This window comes from Puma concolor, chromosome D3 (genome assembly GCF_028749965.1).
Source record: "Puma concolor isolate L17-30 chromosome D3, mPumCon1.1.hap2, whole genome shotgun sequence".
Classification (NCBI taxonomy): domain Eukaryota; kingdom Metazoa; phylum Chordata; class Mammalia; order Carnivora; family Felidae; genus Puma; species Puma concolor.
The window spans coordinates 8,253,188-8,272,746 of NC_141678.1; the positions used below are offsets into that span (position 1 = coordinate 8,253,188).

General features: G+C 41.8%; 2 protein-coding genes across 15 annotated transcripts in view; one reads left to right on the forward strand and one right to left on the reverse strand.

Annotated features, from left to right (window-relative positions):
* The window catches only part of IFT81 (intraflagellar transport 81), a 217,634-nt gene that overhangs the window by 28,051 nt on the left and 170,024 nt on the right, over positions 1–19,559 (forward strand). The gene's annotated exons all lie outside the window — the stretch shown is intronic.
* Positions 1,639–19,559, reverse strand: part of P2RX7 (purinergic receptor P2X 7) — a 48,937-nt gene continuing 31,016 nt past the window's right edge. For 4 of the 5 annotated variants that reach the window (XM_025933344.2, XM_086681646.1, XM_086681645.1 and 1 more), the window contains 5 exons: positions 11,786–11,876; positions 10,167–10,232; positions 9,931–10,080; positions 8,050–8,151; positions 1,639–4,649 (listed from right to left, as the gene is read on the reverse strand). In XM_025933344.2, the coding sequence (XP_025789129.2) occupies positions 4,158–4,649; positions 8,050–8,151; positions 9,931–10,080; positions 10,167–10,232; positions 11,786–11,876 (901 nt within the window). In that variant the 3' untranslated portion in view covers positions 1,639–4,157. The remainder of the gene's footprint in view (positions 4,650–8,049; positions 8,152–9,930; positions 10,081–10,166; positions 10,233–11,785; positions 11,877–19,559) is intronic. The other variant, XM_086681643.1, reaches the window with a different exon arrangement.

Genomic DNA, 19,559 nt, shown 5'->3' on the forward strand with positions numbered 1-19,559 from the left:
TTCTCTCCCTCTCCCATTGTCTCTGTCCCTCCCTTGTTCTTTCTCTCTCTCAAAATTAATAAAATGAACTTAAAAAAAAAAGGCAATTATTTGGTTAAAATGGCCAGTCAGTGTTAGCTACCTCCTCTTCTGATTCCAGAAGACTCAGTCTCATGTGACCTTGACAATTAAGAGGAACTAAGGATGTTAGAAATGCAAAATCCTCTCTGTGAATCATGTCTGGAAACATAATTTGTAATCCTTCTGGGACTGGAAAAGAGGAAACTGAAAGATCACAGTAAAAGCAAAAAAAGATAGTGATCTCTTCCAAAGAGGGCAGAAATGAGTCAGGGGACACTCGGGATTCCCAGAATGATGACTGCATGGGATTAGAATATGGGTTGAGAAATATATAAGCAGTAGGAAGTGAAAAACCACACCCAGTGCACACGTTTGGCTCATTTGAATAAAAGGGGGGTGGTGGTCCCAGTTTCTTGCAGGCTCTACAAGGCAGGGCTTTATACAGACAGTGACTGTGCAGAAACCATGCCAAGCCTTTTAATTTTTGAGGGCGGCCAGTTGGCCAGGAATTAGGGGTGTTTTAATCACCTCCTTTTCACCCCATTGGTGAGGGAAGGATTCCCATCCTAAGATTATGGAGATGGCCAAATGCATGACATCCATCATTACACAGGTGAAATTGGCAGCAGTTTATTAATCACATAATCAGAGGTCAGAAGGTTGCATTTGGGAACAGAGTGAACAACCAGAGGCAGTGGGAGGCAGTCATGTTTTGCAGTATCATGAGAGTGAGGTGCCCTGTGGCTCCCACAGGAGGATGTGATTGTCTTTTGGATAATTCCATGGGTGGCAGAGAACTCAAACTCTCTATTCAGGGGTCAGCAGAAAGTGCATCTGCTCCATATGCCAAAGAAGGTCATTTGTCTAGGTGACTTCTTCTATGGGAACAGGTTGGGGAGGGGAATTTGCATTTAAGCCACTACGCCCTCCTGATTTCACCAAATGTCAAGCTGTAATGGTTCATAGAACTTAGGGAAACCCTTGCTTACATTTACTGGTTTATTATAAAGGATATAATAAAAGATACAGATGAACAACCAAATGAAGAAGTACATAGAGCAAGGTCCTTAAGGGGCCTGAGCACAGATGCTTCTGTCCCTGTGGGGTTGGGGAACACCACCCTTCCAGCATGTAGATGTATTCATCAATCCAGAAGCTCTCCAAATCTCACAATTTAGACAATTTTATGGGGGCTTTGTTACGTAGGCACAATCAATTATTAACTAAATTTCCAACCCCTCTCCATCCTGGAGGATGCAGAGTGGGGCTCAAAGTTCTAAGCTTCCGATCATGGCTTGGTCTCTCTGGTTACCAGCCCCCGTCCTGAAGTTAGGAGCCCACCAAGAGTTGCCTCATTAGAATATACGACACTCTTAACACCCAGAAAATTCCAAGGGATTTAGGAGCTCTGGGAACAGAGACCAAATATGTATCTTGGTGTCAGGAACTGGGAATAGAGACCGAATATATATCTTGCTATGTCATAGTGCTTCAGTGAATATATGTTGAATGAAAGTGTCAATGAGTGACTGTGATTTGGGGATCTTCTGAGAAAAGGAAGTAAAAGGAGCACTTCAGTTATCGTAAATTATACATTACTTTTTATTATCAAAACAGTCTAGTTAAGACAAGTACGTTGCCAAGCTAGAATTAGGAAGTGTTCAAAGACTTGTGCCCTCTGAAGAGAGGAATGCAAGTTCGTTACCAATGCTACATGAAATCTGTCAACGTTTACAAAAAAGCATGAACACAGACAGGAAACAGTGACTACCCGGCAATTACCATATAGAATAATGGAAGTAAGTCCAAGGAAACAGTCCCTACAAAGTGTGATTCTCCTTGGGATGCCTTTGCTGATGACATTACTTTATGCAGTAGGCTAAAAACAAGTTACAAATATGGTGCATATTATTGCAGGAAGTGTCAGACATTTCACACACGGTTGGCATAACACATCACTCTCTCACCTAAAGCATCTGTGAGGAAGGCAGAGGAGAATAGTAGGTGGATCCAGTGACTACCTGTCATTCCACATTCTGACTCCATTTGGGACCTCCAGAGGTGATAGAAACCAGGGAGAAGGCACCAGAAACAAAAACAAAACAAAACAAAAAAAGTATAAAGGCTCAGAGGCTGTCAGAATGGAGATCTGTAGCTCTTACATAGAATTCTAGGAGTAAAAGTTTAAATTCTGAAGAAGTAATGTATCATTCACTTTTCAAAAAGATCTCATATATATAAGAAGTCCTATCTACTACCTCTGAACAGTAGCAAAACTGAAAGTTCAGTCTGGCCTAGCTTATTCCTGAGTTTAAAGCCAGATAAAATCATGGGTCAAAAAAAAAAGTGTCTTGTTCATATTTGATTTACATTAATACAGTAGAAAGCATCTGGTTTTCAAAAAGTATCTAAATGGCAAATCTTGGAATATGTGCTAAAAAATCACAGATCCTTCATCACTCACAGTGTTGAATAGTGGTCTCTATTTATTCTTTAAAATAGTTGTTTAGAAATAATCAATTCCAGTGCCAAAACCGTGAAAAGGAAATCCTGAAGGAGGATCCTAAAACCTCCTGACTCTCCATTTTCATATTCTTAGCAGTTGACGTATAGAAATGGTAAAGGTTTGGGTGTGAGTTACTTTTTAAGGAGCATCCAAACCTCATCCATTCTAATTGTCTGCAAGGTACAGAACGTTAAAGGCATAAACGTGGCCTTTTCTAGTTTTTAACAGCAGTAGCTGCTTCCAGTCATAGAAGTAGGATGTGGATTAGAATGTATCGGGTAGCTCAGCAGTGAGATCGGATGGATTCCAGAGCTGGTCTGGTGGGTTACCTGATTTGGTCTGCAGCCCCGATAGAATTGCTGAACAGACACCTAAGCCCCTAAGGGACTTCTGTGGTGGTCCAGGTATAGGCTGAGCCTCTGTTCCAGTGAGTCAGGCTTGCTCTCTGTCCCAGTCATCTGTTGCTGTGTAACAAACAACCCAAATTTAGTGGCTTAAGACAACAGTTCCGTGGGTGCCTGGGTGGCTCAGTCGGTGAAGCGTCTGACTCGATTCCAGCTCAGGTCGTGACCTCATGGCTCGTTGGACTGAGCCCCCGTCAGGCTCTGTGCTGACAGTGCAGAGCCGGCTTAGGATTCTCTCTCCTTCTCTCTCTGCCTGTCCTCTGCTTGCACGTGCTCACTCTCTCTCTCAAAATAAATAAACGTTAAGACAAAAAGAACAGCAACAATTTTGTTCTGCGGGTTCCCTGGGAAGCGTCTCATGCAATTGCAGTAATATGTGAGCAGGGTGTGGAATGACCTGAATGCTTCTCTCCCATGTCTAGTGAGTGGGTTTGGAAGTCCTGAAAGCTGGGGACTGGTCAGGTGTCTCTATTCTCCATGTGGCCACTTGCGCTTCCTCACAGTAGGGTGGTCTCAGGATGGACGTTTATACCGGGGCTAGCTTCCTTCACAGCAGATGTGTCAAGGGACAGGAAGTGGAAGCTTCCTGTCAGCCTCAAGACCAAGACCCCAAAGCTGGCACAGTGTTACTTGTAGTACTGGATAAAGCAATCAGAGCTGCCCAGATGCAAGGGGAGGAGACATAACCCTCAGGTTCTGAGGCATCAGCGCCGATGAATTTGTGGCCACTTTTAATCATCCACATTTTCCAACCAGCACCCAAACGGTTGGTTAGGGTTTGTTCGTATTTTCCATGATCCCACTCTGGCCTCATAAGGAGGCTCTGCATTCATGTAGCTCTTTGTGCATGAACAAGAAAGTTCATGTACACTCTCCCAATTTGTCCTCCCAGTATCTCTGTGAGATAGGTTGGGTAATAGGGCAACGAGGAACAGAGGTTAAAGGCCTAGGATCACACAACTTCCCAGTGACAGAACTGAGACATCAATCTGAATTTCTTGACTCGGTCCATGCTGAGGGGTTCTGGCTTATGTGCCTATTTGTTCGGTCTGCTCTCTGACACACATAGAGCTGCAGGAGAGGAAAACACATTTCCCTTTGGCTGAAAATTTGGCCACAGATCTTTGCAGGTCAAGCTCAGGTTGCAAACAAAGGTCATGTTCACATGACTGCTCAGCCCCGTGCCTTCAGTAAGGACTCTTGAAGCCACTGTACTGGCCTTCACTCTTGGGAAACTCTCTCCGGATCCTCCAGCGGCAGCAGCTGGGCAGGATGGCAAAGTCAGCGAGGTCCTGGGAGCCGAAGCGCCAGGTGGTGTAGCACCTGTAGGCACAGTGCCGCAGCTGGCTGTTGGCGTTTTCGTCCAGCGCCAGCAAGGGCTCCTGGTAGAGCAGAAGGAACCGCAGGACACGCCGGGACAAGACGAGCTTCCTGAATGGCTCCGAGGTGGTGATGCAGGCGCCAGCCTTTTTCCGACAGCACAGCTCCTCCAGGCACCTGTGGCTCTCAGGGAGTTGGGACGGGAGGCAGTGTCCACACTGGCACCAGGCAGGGCTGTCGCCGAATCTAGGAGTCACTTCACTTAACAGCTGCATCTCCTCCGGCTGTCCAGGTATAGGGGGTGGGTCACAGAGAGACATGGGCAGCCTGGACAAGTCTGTGAAGTCCGCTGAGGGTCTCTGAAAAAGTCAAGTTTCCAAGCCCATCAGCAATGACAACCCCTAGGTGTCTAGGTTCTTTAATTTTGGTATTAATTTATAAAATTACACCCGATATCCCATGAATAGTAGCTTTCATTTATCAAATGTATGTATGTATCAAGACTATGCTAGTGTTTTATAAACTCGACTTATTTAGCCTTTGAAGAACCTCATGAGATATGTGTCCTTATCTCCATTTTACAGATTTGGAAAGTGAAATTCAGAATAGCCAGGCCTCAAGGCAGGTATCACCTCTTCAGAGAGACTTTCTTGCCCTGACCACCCCAGTCTAGGGAGTTCCCGCCACCCAGGTCATTTTCTTGGCGCATCATGAGATACTGTGTTCTTCATCGTCCTTATCACTATCTGAAATAATCTTCCTAATTGATATGTTCGCCTGATGATTCTTCTTCCACATGAAAGTGGGGGCTTTGTTACTGCTGTATCCCCAGTGCCTAGGACGGTACCCAGCACATTATAGGCAGTAAATGTTTGTTGACTTTGCTCTGCCCTCTCTCTTTCCACCAGGCTCCTTCTTCTGGCAAATCCATTTGTTATCCTCCAAGAAAAGTTGCCATAATTCATATCTGTTCTTTGTAACACAGACCTTCATTCACAGAGTTTGAGTCTGTACCTTTATTTATTTTTAATGTTTATTTTTGAGAGAGAGAGAGATAGAGTGTGAGTTAGGGAGGGGCAGAGAGAGAAGGAGACACAGAATCTGAAGCAGGCTCCAGGCTCTGAGCTGTCAGCACAGAGCCAGACATGGGGCTTGAACTCACGAGCAGTGAGATCATGACTTGAGCTGAAATCAGATGCCCAACCTACTGAGCCACCCAGGTGCCCCTGAATACATTCCTTTAAATTAAGTAGTTCTTATACATGAGCGCGTACAGCAGCACTATTTACAGTAGCCAAAGGCTAAAAACAACCCAAATGTCTGCCAATGGATGAATGGATAAAAATATGTTATGTCCAAAGACTTGTACTTTCAGAGATCATCTCTATAGTTTGTTAAAAATATGTTATATCCATGCAGTGGAGTATTATTCATCTAAAAAAAAAATAGGAGCAATGTACTGACACCTGCTACAACATGGATGAACCTTGAAAACATTATGAAAAGTGAAATAAGTCAGACACAAAAATCATACGAATTTTGTATGATTCTGTTTATATGAAATGTCCCAAATAGGTGCATCCATGCTGACAGAAAGCAGATGGATGATTGCCAGGAAAAAAATTATTTCCAGGGACCAGGGGGAAGTGGGTATGAGGAGTAACTGCTGAGTGAATACAGGGTTTCCTTGTGGGTTGATGAAAATGTTCTGGAACTAGATAGTGCAATGGTTGCACAGCATTGTGGATAAACTTTTGAATTTTGAATTTTAAATGTCACTGAATTGTACACTTTACAATGGTTAAAATGGTAAATTTTATGTTGTGTGTATTCCTCCCTGCCCCAAGTTCACATTACACCCAAATCCAGCAAGGACATTTCAAGAATGGAAAAATTTTGGCCAGCCTCTCTCAATAAGAGATATAAAATCTTAAGTGTTTGTGAATCAAATCCAGCAATAAATACAAAGAATAATACATTACATTCAAGTTGATTTTATTGCAGGAATACAAGGTTGGCTTAATATTTGGAAGTCAATTTGTGTAATTCACCACATAACAGAAAAAGGAAAGCTCATTGATCATTTTTTTAAAAAGCAGAAAAAGCATTATTTTAAAATTCAGTATCCATTTATGATAAAAATTTTTAGCAAGCTGAGAACAGAGGGGCTTCCTTCCTTTCTTCCTTCTTTCCTTTCTTCCTTTCATTCTTTAATATTTTATTTTTGAGAGAGCACAAACTGAGGAGGGGCAGAGAGAGAGAGGGACAGAGGATCTGAAATGGGCTCTGCACTGACAGCAGCGAGCCAGATGTGGGGCTCGAACTCACGAACTGTGAGATCATGACCTGAGCTGAAGTCGGACACTCACCTAATTGAGCCACCCAGGTGCCCCCAGAGGGGACTTTTCTTAATCTAATAAAGCATTCATTAAAATCCTACAGCAGGGGTGCCCAGATGGCTAGGTCAGTTAAGTGTCTGTCTCTTGATTTCAGCTCGTGTCTTGATTTCAAGGTTCATGAGTTTGAGCTCCATATCGGGCGCTGTGCTAGCAGTATGGAGCCTGCTTGAGATTCTCATTCTCTCCCTCTTTCTCTGCCCCTCCCCCACTTGCTTGCATTCTCGCTCTCTATCTCAAAAATAAATAAATAAACTTAAAAAAAAAAAAACCTACAGCAAATGCTATAGTAAAATATAGAAAGTTTTTTTCCTGAGGTAGGGAAGGAGACAAAGAGGCTTGCTATTACAGCTTCTAATCAGTATTGTACCAGAGGTCCTAGCAGGTGTAATAAACACCAGGAGCTGGAAGAGGCAAAGAAGGATCCTCCTCTAGAGCCTTCAGGCGGAGCCCTACCAATGTTTTGATTTCAGACTTACAGCCTCCAGAATTGTGAGAAAATGAATTTCTGTTGTTTTAAGCTACTTAATTTGTGGTGACTTATTATGGCAGCTATAGAAATAATACAGTTAGTGAAGCTATCCAGCAATCAGAGCTGCTGAGGAGAGTGGGAATTAAAGCACTTCCTTTAGGAGTGGCTGGGTGGCTGAGATGGTTAGGTGACCTACTCTTGATTTTAGCTCAGGTCATGATTTCATGGTTCATGAGATCGAGCCCTGCATGGGGCTCTGTGCTGACAGCTTGGAGCCTGTTTGGGATTCTCTCTCTCTCCCGATCTCTCTGCCCCTTCCCTTCTCAAAAACAAACAAAAAACAAACCACCCCCTTTAGAGAATGGTTTGGTAGTATCATATGCCTGTCTTCTGATCCAGCAGGTCCACTTGTAGGTACTATATGTTTACCATGGCAGAATTTTTGGCATGAGCTCCAAACTGGAAACTACCCAAATGTCCATCACCAATAGAAGGGATAAATAAATTGGATGTTTATAAAATGGAAATGATACACAATGAGAATGAACTATTGCTATATTCAGTGTTATGGATGACTCACAAAAATAATGTTGAATGAAAGAAGCCAGACACTCCACAGAGTATATACTAAATACACATAGGATTCAAATTTTATAAAATTATGGAAGAGATAAAACTAATCTTTGGGTGCAGGATAGTGATGACTTTTAAGAGAAGGTAGTGTGATTGGGTGGACGCATGAGAAGTGTTTCTGCTAATAATATTCTGAGTGCTGGTTACATGTACTTAACTGTGTTAGAATTCATCAATTGTGACTCACCCAAATTGATAGATATATTTATATTTAATAATACATTTTCTTTAAAAAAAAGACTAAATGTTTTAACTTACTGGGACTTTTTCACCTTTGACACCTTGCAGACTTCTCCCAAGTAGCCTCTGGTCCACCATTCTAATGTGGGATTCATCCACAAAGGACACATATTTTAACGTCTAGGAAAAAAGGGTTAAAATTTTTACCCATTTTTGTACAGAATTATCAACAATCACACACCTGAAACATATCTAAAGGCAAATGTTATTCCTATTTACCCAACAACATACTGTAGAGAAGCTGACCCAAAACTCTTGCTAGCCAAGAATGATGTCTGAGTGTAAAGGTAAATTAGCTGTGGAGCCCTATGCACGTAATATGCCGGCTTGGAGTCTCCTCGGTTTACCACCTGCTATTTTTAAGTCTCCCACGTGCGATGTAAAAGTCCTTTGTTGTGTTCCCTCAATTTCAGTTACTCTAGATGGAATATCTCCAGAAAACTGTACTATTGCAACTTAAGCTGTTTATTATTTTTGTCGAGTTTCATCCCATCTTGGGCCGTGAAATGGTAATTGTTTTCAGTTTCAAAATGAACTTTTATTTCAAATTGTATAATACACGTACAGTGGTCAGTGAATTGTGCATTCAGCTGCTGGGAAAGAACAATAATATTCTTGGATGAGGGAAAGACAAAGAAACCTTCTTTGTTGTTTTAGGTACTGGAGATCTCTCCTTGATGGGGAGAAATCATGGAACCAAGTGTAGGGGACTTGCTTACTAAAACCCAAATTAAATAAGTTGAAACAATGCAGATGAGCTAAAACTCCCTTTGACAAGTCCCCCATTCTAGGCTTCTCTGCAGAAGGAATCACTGTTGTCACTTTTGTGTGTGTCCAGTAACTTTTAGTGTACATGTTACCCTCCCTATACACAAATGTGTGTGTGTATAATAAATGTGGGAAACATAAAGAATACATATATATAGAATATATGTGTGTATTTGTGTGTATATGTGTACACATATAATATACATGTAGAAAACACATAAAGTAAGTATATGTCTGTAGTTGTGTTTTAGCCTATATATCATGCCATATATGTTGTCCTGTAGTTTGCTGTTTTGCTTTCAACAACGCATTTTGGATGTTTGTTCATGCCAGTACTTATGACACAGTGGTCCTGAAGATGCATTCTGGATTCTGAAACCAGCCTGCCTAAAGCTGGAATTTCAGCTCTGCCACTGAGTAGCTGTATGGTTTTGGGCAAATTATTTAACCCTCCTGCACCTCAACTTCCTCATCTTTAGAAAGAGATGATAGTAGCATCTATTTATAGGGTTGTTGTGAAGATTCAGTGAATTAATAGATATGAGGCACTTTGAAGTGCTGTAAAATGTTTGCTCTTATTATTATCCACCTCATTCTTTTAAACTGGTGCCTGGCACTCCTTGCTATGGACCATAGTTTCTTTCACCGTCTGCCTGTTGGACACTTGGGTAGATGCTCTTTCTTCACTGTTACAGACAGTGCTGCAATGGATCAAGTGTACATGGTACTGCTTGGGCACTCACGTGAGTGCTTCTCAAGGGCAGGTATGGAGAAGTGGAAATGCCAGGCTGTAAAGTATGTCCCACTTAAATGTTACTAGATACTGCCAAATTGTTCTCCAAAGTCATTTTACTATTATTTTTTTTGCTGAACTAAATTAATAACTCTGATGAAATTGACAAGTCCTAGAACATAAAAATTTGTTCTCCCTCTATCTTGCCTCTTTATTTTTATTTCTATTCTTCCCTAAGACCAAAAAGGATTCATCTGAGAGTGGTGGATCAGGGTAGAGTCCAGACACTTGTCCACCATGGGATTACACTTGTGATTTTGGCCTTATTTTTGCATGGTTCTCAGTGATCTGATGGACTTTCTGGGTGTTTTGGCACCTCCTGACGTGACGCGCCTTACCGCCTTGGGCTCCACGATGGTCTCACACTTCTTCCGGTAGTAGTATTCATTGACTGCACAGCATTCGCAGCACTTGAAACATGGATAAATGTGGGATCGGCAGCATTTACTCGAGTAAGTGTTGATGAGAAAGTCAATGAACAGAGTGGCCTAGGAAAAAACCCAGACCAGGGCCATGTTAGCGAGATTTCTTTTTGCCAAATCACTTTCCTAAAGCACGGGAAAGAATCCCTTACCAAACCAAAGTAGGAGAGGGTTGAGCCAATGTACACGACCAGCTGGATAATGTCAAATTTCCCTCCCTGAAAACAGAATGGAAAAGGTTACTTCATTGACATTCAGAGCAGTGCTCTTTTGCTCTAACATGTAATTGTTAGCTCCAGCAGAGGAGGGAGTCTGTGACCGTGACTTCCATAGATGAGTCCAAGTTGTTCACAGTAACAGAGGCCACAGAGACTGAAAATAGGATACCCATTCGTTCTGCTTCTGCCTTCTGGGATGTGCTCAAAAACATGAGTGTTTTAAACAAAGAAGCACTGGAGTCCACACACCAAGAGGAGAACCATTAAAGGTTTGTTGTTTTTCCATACAAGGTGAGAGTTTCAGACAAGTTTGCCCTAAAAGTGGTTTACGATTACTTTGGAAGCAGAGGGGAAGAATGTCTGCATGGTCTTCCCTTAGGGGCCCTTGTGGTTTTTATTCTCGGTGGTCTTTCTGTCCTCTCAGTTTCTATCTCATTGACTCTTGTGCTGCTTAGCACTATATGACATAAATAATATACTGTTGGAGAAGGCATTGTGAGCATCTATGGATTTTGCATGCCCAGCATCCCCTCCCTCCTTATTCTGGAGATAGCACCCCAGTTTCCCTTTGGAGAACCGTCTCTGTCCATACTTGGTCCATGTAGTTTGCAGGCAAGGAGCTGGTTCAAGGCAAGTCCAAGATCAGCCATTGAGAGTATGGTATGATCCAAACAGTGATTATGTCAGCAGTGGGCATGGGGCTCATATTGGGCCAGTCAGAGCCAATGGCATCTGCCTGAGGCCTTTGATGAAACTTTTAGCAAAGACACGTTCTCTTTGTATTGAGATTGCTAACCTGGCAAGATATAAGGAGCTGCCTGAAACCACTGTGTAGAAATGGACAGCTGAGGATGATGCCAAAACAGAGGAGAACATATGTAAGAAATGGAGGGAGGCAGATTCCTAATGATGTTATTTGAACATCTGGATCCAGCCATGCCTGAATCCTGAAAACTGCCCCTGAGTTTTTTAACTATGTGAAATTAAAAAAAAAATTTCCCCTAAGCCAGTTTGAGTTGGCTCAAAGTTGCAAAGGGATTTCTTTCTCTTTCTCTTTTTCTAAGCATCAGAGTATTTTTTTTTAATGTTTATTTATTTTTGAGAGAGAGAGAGTGAGTGAGAGAGACAGAGCACAAGTGGGGAAGGAGCAGAGAGAGAGAGGGAGATACAGAATCTGAAGCAGACTCCAGGCTCTGAGCCGTCAGCACAAAACCCGACATGGGGCTTGAACTCACAAACTGTGAGAACGTGACCTGAGCCGAAGTCGGACGCTTAACCGACTGAGCCACCCAGGCGCCCCTAAGCATCAGAGCGTTTTTTAAATTGAATATTAAAAATTTTTTTCCAGTCCCTTTCTTGTACTCATCAGATGACTTCATTGTGGACAGGACCCCAAGGACACTTCTTCCCCCTCTTATCCCACATGCTAATGCACTAATGCACAGTGCCAGCTCATGACTATGGTGGCAACATTCACCCCTTCAGGCACTACAACAATAATTAGGATGCAGTCACAGGAATGGAGGTGCCAGTGGCTGGGAGCAGAGACTTACGGTGCCAAAAACCAGGATGTCAAAACGGATCCCAAAGACTTTTATCAGAGTCCGTTTTTCAACGTTGTTTTCCTTATAGTACTTGGCATATCTGTAGGAGGAGAAGGAACCATGTTTATAAAGCTCTATCTGAATGTGCTGGTATTTCATGAAAGGAAAACCCCAAACAGGAGCTAGGCTAGTTTTTCTTGTTCATCCTCTAGCTCTGCTGCAGTGGACAGAGTGAAAAACATAATCCAAACCCACAAATTACTCTTTTGAAACTGAAGATCATTTCCATACAACACCTCTTCTTCTTCCACAATCACAGAGCTATGGAAAATCTGCTTTTCATTTAAGATTAAAATCAACAATTTTTAACCAATACAGGGTTCACAATGAGCAGAGTAATCTTTAAAAATAGCTTCAAGCAAATCTGATTATTTCTTAAGAGGGTTTGGCTTCTAGAACAAAGTGGGGTGGAGGGATCTTAGATACTAATTGCTGGATTGGGGATACGTGCCCCTCAGCAATCTGTTCTAATTGTATTTTCTTAGGTTCTGTATTTGTCTATTTGCATCTGTTATCACAGGGCCAAACTAACAGCCCAAATTGTTTATATCTTCCCTGTGATCCAGCTTTTGTGGAGTGAGTGAAAATCATGTTAGGAGCCCATACCCCATACTGAATCCATATCCCCAACCACCCTCTCAAGCCCCGGCCAATATTTCCCCGGTGCCAGGTCACCCAGGGCCAGGTACCAGACAGTTGGAGACTGCACCTGTAGCCCAGAGCCTGCCCACATTACTCAGGCCAGCCAAATCCTAAGCTGTTTCCGCTGCCCTGTCTTGCCTGTCCCATGGAAAACACAGTAAAGGTTCTGGGCCACCTCCCAACAAATCTGGTCCTTCCCCTGTGGGCTTGTGTGGCATGGTGTGCCCCTCCTCTTGGGAAATGTAAGTAATAAAGTTCTTCCAGTGACAGTGACCTCTCCGTGTCATTACTCAGCCACCTTTATAAATTAAGACCTGGGCACAAATCACAATCGGCCCAAATACACAGCTCTCCCCAGTGTTGCAGTCAGGAAAAGTGGAATGTTTTGTTTTCATGGATAATTAGGAAGGCTTAAACCACATGCCTCACAAAACTTTTAAAATCTGTCCCTCCCTCTTACCACCTTTTGGTGGTGGTTTTTAGGTAAGGTATTTTCTTTCTGAGTTATTAGTTGACCATCTATTTACAGGTGCAGAGAGAATACACCCAGAATACAGATGCTCTGCCAGAATATACTATGGAGCATTTGAAACTCTAATTTCTTTTAACTCTCAAAATGTGATGTTGAGATCGGTTAGGTATTCCCAGGTGCTTCAGCACCTATTTTTGGGCAGAGGGGTTTTGATTTCTTTGCTTCTTATTGTTCTCATTCCATGACTGTTGTTTCTTTTGCTGCTCTACTGAGTGATTTATTTTTTTAATACACAAAGCAAAAGGGTCTTGGTACAGTGATTCTTGAACTCAGGATAAGAATCACATGGGAAGTGTGTTCAAAGGTAGATTCCTGGGCCTCACCCTCCAGGGGATGGTTTTAGAAGGTCTGAGGTGTTCTTAGAAAGGTACCAGGTGGGTCTGGTACGTGTGGTCAGTGGTCCATGCTCTGAGTGGGATGTTTTTTGCACACTGTAATGGTTTGAATAATGGCCTCCCAAAAAGGTAGGTCCAAGTGCCTAATCCCTGTACCTGTGAATGTGACCTTATTTGGAAATAAGGCCTTTGCAGATGTGATTAAGGATCTCAAGATGAGATCATCCTGGATTTAGGGTGGGTCCAATGACCAGTGTCTTTATAAGAGAAAGGAGAGGAGAATTGAAACAGAAACACAGAGGAGAAGCCCATGTAAAGAAGGAGGATCATCACTGGAATGATGTGGCCTTAAATCAAGGAACACCCAGAGTCACCGGGAGTTGGAAGAGGCAAGGAGGGATCCTTTCCTAGAGACTTCAGAGAGTGTGTCCCTGCTGACTCCTTGATTTTAGATTTCTGGCCTCCAGAGCTGAGAGAATACCCTCCTGTTGTTTTAAGCCACCAAGTTTGTGGTCATTTGTCACAGCAGGCACAGGAAACTAACACATGGATGTACCCATTCTGAACCAGAAAGGAGCATTGGGCATATGGTGTGGGTCTGCCCTACTTTATACTTGCTGTAAATAAACTGAATCACATGTTCACTGAATAAGGACCATTTGCCATGGATCTTTTGATAAAGGACAAAATTCTGTAATATGATCAACTTCTTCAACTTCTATGTTTTTGGAAGTTATAGATATTTTTTTCATATACCTCACTTAACCTGTAATTCCCTTCTCTTTTGTGTGGCTATTTGAAAGTAGCCTGTCCAGTTTTCCATCAGGACTTGACTATTCTTAGCCAAAGATTTCTTTTGGTGCTCATTCCAGACAACATGTCTATCATTTTGTTCTAAAAGAATATTAACTTCATAACCACCTCAGTTCTTCAGAAAGCTCAGATCTCTCCAGGAGCTGATGTTCTCAGGCTTAGCTCAGCAATTCAAAGGGCATTTGCCAACATCTGTTTGGGACTTTGCCCTACATGCTTCTGCAGACTGCTGAACAAAACAAAAACAAAAACCAAAAAAACCAAAAAAACCCAAAAAACAAAAAACAGCCTGAGAGCCTGCAAAGACAGTCAGGGGACCACTGATCCAATCGTCTCTTCTGCTAACGGCCTTAAGTCTGTTCAGGAGAGCAGCAGGGGATATCAAAACATTATCTAAACTAGGAGCTGCTTTCAGGGCCCTGGATGAAACTCCACTGACCCAGAGGAGGCAAAAAGCATCCTGTGTCTTGATCTCAGATGGCCTTTAGTCAAGGGTCTCAAACTCATATGCCTACAGGGGCCAGGCAGATGACAGAAGTGAGTGATGCAGGCCAGGTAAAAGGGAATAAGGAGTGGTGGGGACAATGGCAAACCAAAAAAACATATGCCCTTTCCAAAGGGAACGACAGATACCTCCAGCTGAGTCCTGCTGTGTGGGATATGAACCCACAGTTGTCAAATGGTTTGGTTTTTTTTTTTCACCCCTAAATAGTTAAATTTTTCAAGAAAAGTAGGAATCCAGAATTTTATGTAGAATGCCTCAACTTTCAAAACATCGTGTAGGCAAAAAAACCAAGTAAACAAAAATGAACTCAAACTTCAATGTGCACATGAATCTTCTGGGAATCTTGTTAAAATGCAGATTTTGAGGGGCACCTGGTGGCTCAGTCTGATAAGCATCCAACTTCAGTTTAGGTCATGATCTCACAGTTTGTGAGTTTGAGCCCCATATCAGGCTCTCTAAGATCCACTCTGTATTTCCCACCCCCACCCCTTCCCTGCTTATTCTCTCTCTCTCTCTCTGACTCAAAATAAATAGATAAACTAAAAAAAAAATAAAATAAAATGCAGTTCCTATACATCAACAATGAAGCAACAGAAAGGGAAATCAAGGAATGGATCCCATTTACAATAGCACCAAAACCCATAAAATACCTAGGAATAAATCTAACAAAAGAGGTGAAAAATCTATACACTGAAAGCTAAAGAAAGCTTATGAAAGAAATTGAAGAAGGCACACAAAAAAATGGAAAAGTATTCCATGCTCTTGGATAGGAAGAACAAATATTGTTAAAATGTCAATACTACCCAAAGCAATCTACATATTCAATGCAATCCTTATCAAAATAACACCAGCATTCTTCACAGAGCTAGAACAACCAATCCTAAAATTTGTATGGAACCAGAAAAGACCCTGAATAGCCAAAGAAATCTTGAAAAAGAAAACCAAAGCAGGAGGCATCACAATCCTGGACTTCAAGCTGTATTACAAAACTGTAATCATCAAGACAGTATGGTACTGGCACAAACACAGACACTCAGAATAGAGAACCCAGAAATGGACCCACAAACATATGACCAACTAATCTTTGACAAAGCAGGAAAGAATATTCAGTGGAATAAAGACAGTCTGTTCAGCAAGTGGTGCTGGGAAAACTGGACAGCAACATGCAGAAAAAAGTACCTGGACCACTTTCTTACACCTACACAAAAATAAACTCAGAATGGATGAAAGACCTAAATGTAAGACAGGAAGCCATCAAAATCCTCAAGGAGAAAGAAGGAAAAACCTCTTTGACCTTGGCTGCAGCAACTTCTTACTCAACACATCTCCGGAGGCAAGGGAAACAAAAGCAAAAATGAACTATTGGGACCTCATCAAAATAAAAAGCTTCTGCACAGCGAAGGAAACAATCAACAAAACTAAAAGGCAACCAACGGAATGGGAGAAGATACTTGAAAATGACATATCAGATAAAGGGTTAGTATCCAAATCTATAAAGAACTTATCAAACTCACCCAAAAAACAAATCCAGTGAAGAAATGGGCAAAAGACATGGATAGACACTTCTCCAAAGAAGACATCCAGATGGCCAACTGACACATGAAAAAATGCTCAACATCACTCATCATCAGGGAAATACAAATCAAAACCACAATGAGATGCCACCTCACCACTGTCAGAATGGCTAACATTAACAACTTGGCGTGGATGTGGAGAAAGAGGATCTCTTTTGCACTGTGGGTAGGAATGCAAACTGGTGCAGCCACTCTGGAAAACAGTATGGAGGTTTCCAAAAAATTAAAAATAGGACTACCCTACGACCCAGCAATTGCACTACTAGGTATTTATCCAAGGGATACAGGTGTGCTGTTTTGAAGAGGCACATGCACCCCCATGTTTATAGCAGCACTATCAACAATAGCCAAAGTATGGAAAGAGCCCAAATATCCATCAGTCGATGAATGGATAAAGAAGATGTGGTATATATATATACAATGGAGTATTACTCAGCAATCAAAAAGAATGAAACCTTGCCATTTGCAACTACATGGATGAAACTAGAGGGTATTATGCTAAGCGAAATTAGTCAGTCAGAGAAAGACAAGTATCATATGACTTCACTCATATGAGGACTTTAAGATACAAAACAGATGAATATAAGGGAAGGGAAGCAAAAATAATAATATAAAAACAGGGAGGGGGACAAAACATAAGAGACTCTTAAATATGGAGAACAAACAGAGGGTTGCTAGAGCGTTGTGGGAGGGGCAATGGGCTAAATGGGTAAGGGGCATTAAGAAATCTGAAATCATTGTTACACCATATGCTAACTAACTTATATATAAATTAAAAAAATAAACTAAAAAATTATTTTAGAAAAGAAATAAAAAGAAATAAGTAAACATTAAAACAAAACAAAACAAAAAAATAATTGCAGATTTGAATCCAGTAAATCAAGCATAGGGCCTGAGATTCTGCATTACATCGGGCTCCCAGGTGAGACCCGTGCTGCTGCTGGTCCCAGGACCACACTTTGAGTACCAAGTTTCTAGATCAGTGGTTCTCACACTTGAGAGGCTCTTACCTAGAGGGCTTGTGAAGACAATCCCCAGAGTGTCTGATTTAGTAGGTACAGGGCCAGGCCTGAGAATTTGCATCTGACAAGTTCCCAAGTGATGCTGATGCTGGGAATCACACTGTGAGAACAGCTGGTCTGGACCATTAATACCAAAGGTATTCAGAGAGGCTACACATTTTTGCAAGATGATTCCACTAACATGGGCTCCTGTCTGTGCAGTTGCTCTTCTTAACTAGGAAAGCACAGTCCTTAGGAAAACTCATGGTATCTGTAGGGGTCCCACCCTGAACTTGGAGAGGCTTTCTCTGGTCACTCCCCAGCCCTCTCTGCCCCAACCCTACATCACAGTATCTTGTTTGATTTTCTTCAGAGCATTTATCATCATCTGAAATGGTCTTGTTGGAGTTGTTTTTTTTTTTTTTTTTGCTCTATTGAGGTTTAATTTATGTATAATAAAGCACACAAGTCCTAAGAGTTGAGTTCGATGAGTTTTGACAAATGAATACACGGTATAGCCTATACCCCTATCAAGATCTAGAACATTCCACTACTCCAGAAAACTCTCCTGTGTTCCTTTCCAATCAGTTCCTATTTTGCCTTTTCCCATCCCTCAACCCCCAGCCCAGCACCCACCATTGTCTTTTATCATCACGGAAAATTTTTGCCTATTGTACTTCATATAAATGCCATCATGTAGTATGACTTGTTTCAATCTGACTCCTTTCCCTCAATGTAATGTTGGTGGGACTCCTCTATGCATTGCATGTACGAGCAGTGTGTTCCTTCTTTATTTATACTAGCTAGTACTTTATTGTATAAATATATCACTATTTCTCCGGGCACCTGTTGCTGGACATTTGGGTTGTTTCTGGGTTTTGGTACTTACAACTAAGGCTGTTGTGAACATTCATGTACAGATCTTTGTGTGTACCTAGGTTTTGTTTCTTTACCTGAGGGTGGGATTTCTGGATTATAGGATAGATGTGTGTTTAACTTTCTAAGAACTTTCCCAATAGTTCTGTAATGTGGTTGTACCATCTTGTACTCCTACCAGGGAAATAGGAGAGTCCCAGTTGCTTCTTCTCCTTGCCAACATTTGGAATTGCCAGGCTTTTAAAAATTTTTACCTATTCTGGGGGGTGTGTAGGTGTATCTCATTGTGGTTTAAATTTGTTTTTCTGATGACTAATGATGTTGCCTTGTTGGATTTTCTTATATTTTTGTCTTACGTATTATAATATACTTATATTCATGCCCTACTAGAATATAGGCTAAGTAGTAACTTTGTCTGTTTTGTTTACCAATATAAACCCACTGTCACAACAATATGTTTTCTTCAATATATATTTGATGAGTAAATAAATGAGGAATGCCAATATCAATTTCCTACGGGCTCCATAGGCAAAATGATGGCTAGCCCCCATTCTAGGAATGTAATTGGCAACTCTTTTTGAAAAGGGAACAGCATAAGCCTACTTTGTGTCTGGAACCAGGGCCCAAAATGATCAACTATAATTACAGTTGCCAAAACCTGACTGGCACCCAGAAGCAATGAGAGGTCATGGAGCCTCAAACTTAAAGGCCAAGTTAGTGCTGAGACAGAATTGTAGGAACGGGCTGAAAAAATAACCCAGACATAGGAGGTAACATGGAAACTTAAGTTAGGATAGCACAGGATCACCACTGGGGAATAGTCAGGGGCAGAGGAGTGAACTGTGCAGAGGGTCAAAACAAGAGTAAGTCAGCACCAAACCAGCACCAGCCTGTTTAAATTTTTTTTTTTTCAACGTTTATTTATTTTTGGGACAGAGAGAGACAGAGCATGAACGGGGGAGGGGCAGAGAGAGAGGGAGACACAGAATCGGAAACAGCACCAGCCTGTTTAAATGGTGAAGAGGAACCAGGATTCTAGTCAATTCTTATAGGGTTGAAGTCCAGAAGCAAGAAGCATCAAAGAACCTTAAAAGTCAGACAAGACTGCCGGTGTGGACGCATTGTAGCCTCAGGAGTCTTTAAGATGTTCTAGTACAGTAAGCCTACCACCTCCCATACAGAAAGAAATACAAGATTATATATATATATATATATATATATATATATATATATATATATATATATATATATTAAAGTCATATCAATATATTACTGAGCTCAAAACAAGGACAGATATTTTTTAGGTGCTAGAGATGAGTGATGGGGGGAACTGGGGCCATGCGTCTGTGCCCTAGGGGTACCCCAGCCAGATCTGTATCTAGGAGCTAGAGTCTTACACCTATGGGGAAGGGAGCCGAAGCTGCAGAAGCCCTACATAGCAAGGG